Below are 5,863 nucleotides of genomic sequence, written 5' to 3'. Positions count from 1 at the left end.
TGGGCTCAGTAGTTGTGGCTCGCGGGCTCTAGAGCGCAGGCTCAGTAGTTGTGGCACACGGGCATAGTTGCTCCGCGGCATGTGGGATCTTCCCAGACCAGGGCTCGAACCCGTGTTCCCTGCACTGGCAGGTGGATTCTTAACCACTGTGTCACCAGGGAAGTCCCGGCCTTGTTTTTCAAATTAAAAAAAATTTTAATCCAGTCTGATAATATTTGTCTTGGTGTGTTTAGACCAACAAAATTTTTTATTTAAAGAACCGGCTGGTAAACATTTTAGGCTCTGTAGGCCATACTTAATCTGTGGAAAGCAGCCTGGGCGCTTGCACTCTGTTTTAAGAAAACTTGGTTGTATTTGTAAACAGGCAGCAGGCCAGCCTTCAGGACTGTAGTGCAGACCCCGGTTTAGACCTTTTACATTTAATGTAAATTAATCACTGGATTGAAAATCCTGCTTGTTTGTGCTTGTTATACAGTTGAGCCCCCTCATCTACGGGGGATACTTCAGGATTCCCACTGGAGGGCTGAAGCCTGTGTATACTACAGTGGCCTCTACACACCTACCTGTGATACAGTTTTGATTTGTAAATTAGGCACAGTAAGAGAGTAACAACAATAATTACTAACAGAATGGAATAATTATCATAATATGCTGCGATAAAAGTTATGTGAATGTGGTGTCTCTCTCTCTCTCTCAAAAATCTTATTGTACAAATTTAACACCTTTTCCATCTTAACTAAGCAATGACCCCCCTCTGTGGCTGTAGCTTTTATAGTTTGAGGTGTGACAGCAAAACTAGCCTGAATTTTTTTCCTGCTTTACGACATCGCAGATAGAAGATTCGTTCTTACCGTGGATCTCAGCAACCTCAGCATCCGATTTTTTTCTTTCCTGATTAAGTCCAGAACTTTCGCCGTTTCCCTCAAAGGAGGCACTGTGCGTCCTCTCTCTGGCGTGTCCGAATTGCCAGCTTCACTCCTCTTGCTTTGGGGCCATAATTATGTAAAGTAAGGGTCACTTGAGCACAAGCCCTGCAACCCTGCAGTGGATCTGACAACCCAGATGGCCACCAGGTGGCTGATGTGCGGGATGTGCCGTAGCAAGGGTGATTCACGTCCCTCCAGGCGGGATGACATGACACCGCGAGATTTCATCATGGCTTCTCAGAATGGCCTGCAATTAAAATTTATAAATTGTTTATTTCTGTCATCTTTCATTTAATAGTTTTGGACCTTGGTTGACTGTGGGTAACTGAAACCACAGAAAGTGAAACTGTGGATGAGGGGGCACTGTATCTGTTCTTTGTGGGGTTTTTTTGTTTTTGTCTTTTTCTGCTTTCTTTTGAATTATTTTTCTGTGATTACATTTATCTCCATCATTGGTTTATTATTTATGCCTGTTAAATTATTTTTAGTGGGTTTGCAATGTGCATCTTCAGTTAATCATTATATACCTTCAAATCTTCTTGCCCTGTCTCACATGTGATAACCTCAAGCCCTGTAATCCCAGTTACCACCTCCCGTTCTTTGTGCTGTTGTCACATATTTTACTTGTACGTTATTTTTACTCAGTGGAGATGGAGTTTGCAAACTTTGGTGTTTAAGTCATTCTTTAGCAACCCTCACTGTTAAGGTTTGTCATAGTAAGTTGTAAGATTCATAAATTTGCAATAACTCAAGGAGAGTGGGGCATAGAGAGGAAACAAGGGGAAAAGCCTCAAGCTCACAGGCTGCTCGGAGAGGCTTCACGCACAGAAACCCTCCCACCCTGCCCTCACCCTTCGTGTCCGTGGACTGTGTGCTGAGCATTGGAGCCACATGCTCTGTTTGTATCTGACAGACTGAAGATTCTCATCCAGTTCTTACGTTCCGAGTTCTTGCCTTTGTATTTCAGCTTTGAGTTTTTTAAGCAACAGATTAATTGGTAACTTATGTTTCTTTGATTTCCAGATATATAGAGAAGGCAGTCATCTCTTATTAGTATGCTAATAAAGACAAAGACGTAAGACGTTTATTTTTTCCTTAGGAAATAGAGTATAAGTGGTCTGTAATTAGCTCACATAAATCTTAAATCCTTCAAGTTTGTTTTTTTTTTTTTGTAGTACTTGTATGGTAGTAATCGAAAAGACAACATATTTATTGATCCAGGATTCCAGACATTTGAGCAAGAATTGAATAAAATACTCCGAAGTTGGCAACCAAGCATACTTCCAGATGGTAATGCTCCTTTAAATAAAATGTCGCCCACTTGCTGCTGGGATTTTCTGTGTTTATAGAAAGTGTACTAAAGATAATTAGGAAATAATTTAAATGAGAGAGCACTTATTCACGGACGCATCGGTTCGTCTTTCGTTGAATTAGAAATGAATGTGGTTGATAGCTAGTGTTTATGAAGAACTTTGTAATAAACATGACCCACTTTCTTTAGAGTAAGAAACTGGATGCTCATTTCTTAAGCCCTCCAGTTGAGATTCTGATGTAAATTTCTCTAAGAAACCTCTGTTTTAGATGTATAAAGAAAACTTGTTTGAATGGAAATCACCTATTTTTTTTCAGGATTTCTGCAGATGTAAAATTCCCTTCTGACCATGGTCTGCTTGTCCTCTGGAAGACCAGGAGCAGACTCCAGGCCTGCCCCCGGGGGTGCTAGCTGTGTAGTCTGTTGTGTTTCCCGGCTCTGTGTTGTTTCAGAGCCGCATAGGTGATTCTGAAATTCATTCCAGTTGATCTGGAGTGAATGGAGGATTGGAATAGGTTTGTTCTTGAATTAACTTCTATCTGTTTCTAGCTGGTTACGTGAAAACTGTTTATTGTAATTCTTTCAAAATCTTTCTCTCTATTTAAGGGTCAATATTTTCTCGAGTTGAAGAAGATTATCTCTGGAGGATAAAACATCTAGGATCACACTCTCCAGCAGCTCTCCTGAATACCCTGTTCTACTTTAACACTAAGTATTTTGGCCTGAAAACAGTGGAGCAGCACTTAAGGCTTTCCTTTGGCACTGTGTTTAGGCATTGGAAAAAAAACCCTTTAACAATGGAAAATAAAGCATGTCTTCGATACCAAGTGTCTTCCTTATGTGGAACAGATAATGAAGGTAGTGTAACGGGTTTTCGTTTTGGGATTGTCTGTGGCAGGGACTGCCACTCCTTGCCTTACTAAAGACCACCTGGTCACTTGTTAAGAACCTAAGGACTGTCATTTTCATAAGATAAGACAACCTATGTTGTCTTAAAATTAGGAATTACCAGAAGCCACAGTTGAGAGCTCTGAAGCACACCTGGTCCCGTTCTTTGGTGTAAGAGATACTGGGAGTGACCAGAGTGAATAGTGTCACCTTTCTTCAAGGATGGTCTTAGAAAGTTTATGTAATTTTTATTTCTTAAGATAAAATTACTACTGGAAAGAGAAAACACGAAGATGATGAGCCAGTATTTGAACAAATTGAAAATACAGCCAATCCTTCTAGATGTCCTGTGAAAATGTTTGAATGCTACTTGTCTAAAAGGTAAGGGTTAATGACATTTGAGTTTTTTAAATGGTAGTAACAGTTAGTTGCTATGAATTTATTACTACCAAGAGGTGACATTTTTTTCCTTGGTCCTCTTTTTTTAGATTTCTCTCATTTCTCACTTATGAAGTCCTTTCAGTTATAACGTTTTTAGTCCTGTTATTATAAAATACTCAGCTTATGCTTCATGTTTTAAGCACATGTTAAGAAATCGCTCTCTACTAACGAAATGACTGCTGTACTTGAAGAGGGTCAGACAGTACATGTCTTAGGCTTTTTGGGCTGTGGTGTCTCTGTTGCAGCCAGCTCTGCTGTGGCAAGCAGAGAGCAGTCCTGCCTGGGCCTGGGTCCCAGTGATGCCCTGGTGAGAAGGTGGAGAGAGGCGAGTCCTCGGTTCTGGAGGGAGATCCCTGAGGTGTCGGCAGGGCGCGGCGTCTTCTCAGGGCCCTGTGCGTTCCAACTGCACCACTGCTTTCACCACTGCTTTCCCCCGCGGGTACCAACAGGCATTTAAAATATTTTAAACCAGTGAAATTTTTGGAGACCACAGATTATTTTATGCTTGTTCATTATTTTAGGTATGCACTCTGATTTTTAAAAGGCAAGCATGAACTCAGAATGTATTTTCTTATGTAAACAGTTTTGTAAATTGTTTTTATAAATTTTCTCCAGGTTAACTCTCAAGAACCATAAAAGCAGTAATGTCACCTATAGGATGATTATTTTTAATAATTAATATTTCTGACGATAGTTTTGGGTGGCCCTGCACCAGTATCTGGATCTTCCAATGGTAGTAACTATTTATTAGTTGGAAATTCCTATCTCAGTTATTATGTTAAAAATTATTTCTTTTGTGTAATGCTGTTAAGTATTTTTATTTTATGTGCTACTGTATTTCATCAATTCTAAGACACATTTCTCACATTTTATACTGTCTCTGAAACTGGGATGCATATTATAATTGATGCATCTTGAAATTATAATTGGCAGTGCTTGTTTAATGGCAATATTAAAATAATGATTAAAAATAATGTTTCTATCGATGGTGTCTTGGATTCAGTGAAATACAGAATTTAAATTATAGTGGGAAAATAATCTTTTATTGTAGAAATTAACTTTCAGAATATCTCAGTGATAGAATATTTAATGTAGGTAATTATGCTTGTGGTCTGCCCATGTAATGTGGTTAATGGTAGCAGAATTATTCTTGAAAGAAAAGAAGGAAGTTGTGAGGAATTGCGTGTACATACTGTGACATGGACTTTCTCCTTTCTCCTGAAGTCCACAGAATCTTAATCAGAGAATGGATGTTTTCTATTTGCAACCAGAACGCTCTAGCTCTGCAGACAGCCCTGTCTGGTACACGTCTGCTTCGCTGGACCGAAACACCTTGGAAAATATGCTCGTACGGGTTCTTTTAGTAAAAGATATTTATGATAAAGACAATTATGAACTGGACGAAGACACAGAGTAAAAAGGAATGTTTTAGAAGCAATCGGGAGAAAACAGCATTAGATAGTCATGCTGCTAGATCTTTACTATGGAAAACATTTCAAGTTTACTCCTTCTGTTTTGAGTTTTGTAGCAGTGTACCCACACTGGGTATTACCTTGTAAATAATCTGTGAGTGAAAGTTGCCATTATTCTATGTAGTGGTTTTAGGATACTTACAAATACATTCAAATTCTTTTTTTTATTATTATTTATTTGATTAGGTATGTTTGTAACTTTTTACATTACAAGATATGAATGAGAATGTGCCATGTATAATTTTTTCTTGTAGTAAGAAACACCCATATTGCACAACTCTGCTGTTGCAAAGCTTCCTGGAAAGGGGGCTCTTCTGCTGGGTTCTTGACAAGATGGTTGTGTGTGGGGAGCACCTACTAAAAGTTTAGAACTTGCAGTGTCTTTCAGAATTTTTAAAATAAACTGTAAACTAATAGGCTGGGTTTTTTGTTTTGTTTTTTTGCGGGGGTTTTTGTTGGTTTGTTTTATGCTTTAGTTACTGAAGCCTTACCAGGTTATGTAGAGAGATACCATCTTCTGTACCAAAAATAGACAAGAAAATGCTGTCGATACTGGTGTACTGTAATGTGAATCTATACTGGTGAACAGAACTTTTTGTTCCCCTTATTAAAACCTTAGTGTCCTTTTCTCATTTGTGGCTTTCTGCATCACCCCAAACAATAATAATTATGTATATATACTTATATATATGTGTGTGTATATGTACATATGTGTATACACACACATATATAAAGAATGATGTTGATAACATGATCGTGGAGACATTTTCTTTGCAAAAATGATGAAAATATAAAATTCTGTTTTCTATGTCAACCCTAAGTAT

General features: G+C 38.5%; 1 protein-coding gene across 1 annotated transcript in view; it reads left to right on the top strand.

Moving 5' to 3' along the window:
- Window positions 1–5,453, top strand: part of ZMYM2 (zinc finger MYM-type containing 2) — an 88,812-nt gene extending 83,359 nt beyond the window's left edge. The window contains exons 22-25 of the mRNA XM_007464514.1: window positions 2,102–2,216; window positions 2,845–3,096; window positions 3,387–3,507; window positions 4,792–5,453. Of these exons, the coding sequence (XP_007464576.1) occupies window positions 2,102–2,216; window positions 2,845–3,096; window positions 3,387–3,507; window positions 4,792–4,984 (681 nt within the window). The 3' untranslated portion in view covers window positions 4,985–5,453. The remainder of the gene's footprint in view (window positions 1–2,101; window positions 2,217–2,844; window positions 3,097–3,386; window positions 3,508–4,791) is intronic.
- Window positions 5,454–5,863: the final 410 nt, after the last annotated feature.

The sequence above is a fragment of the Lipotes vexillifer genome, unplaced genomic scaffold (assembly GCF_000442215.2).
Source record: "Lipotes vexillifer unplaced genomic scaffold, Lipotes_vexillifer_v1.1 scaffold2116, whole genome shotgun sequence".
In the NCBI taxonomy this organism is placed as follows: Eukaryota; Metazoa; Chordata; class Mammalia; order Artiodactyla; family Lipotidae; genus Lipotes; species Lipotes vexillifer.
This window is presented reverse-complemented; position numbering and strand designations above follow the sequence as displayed.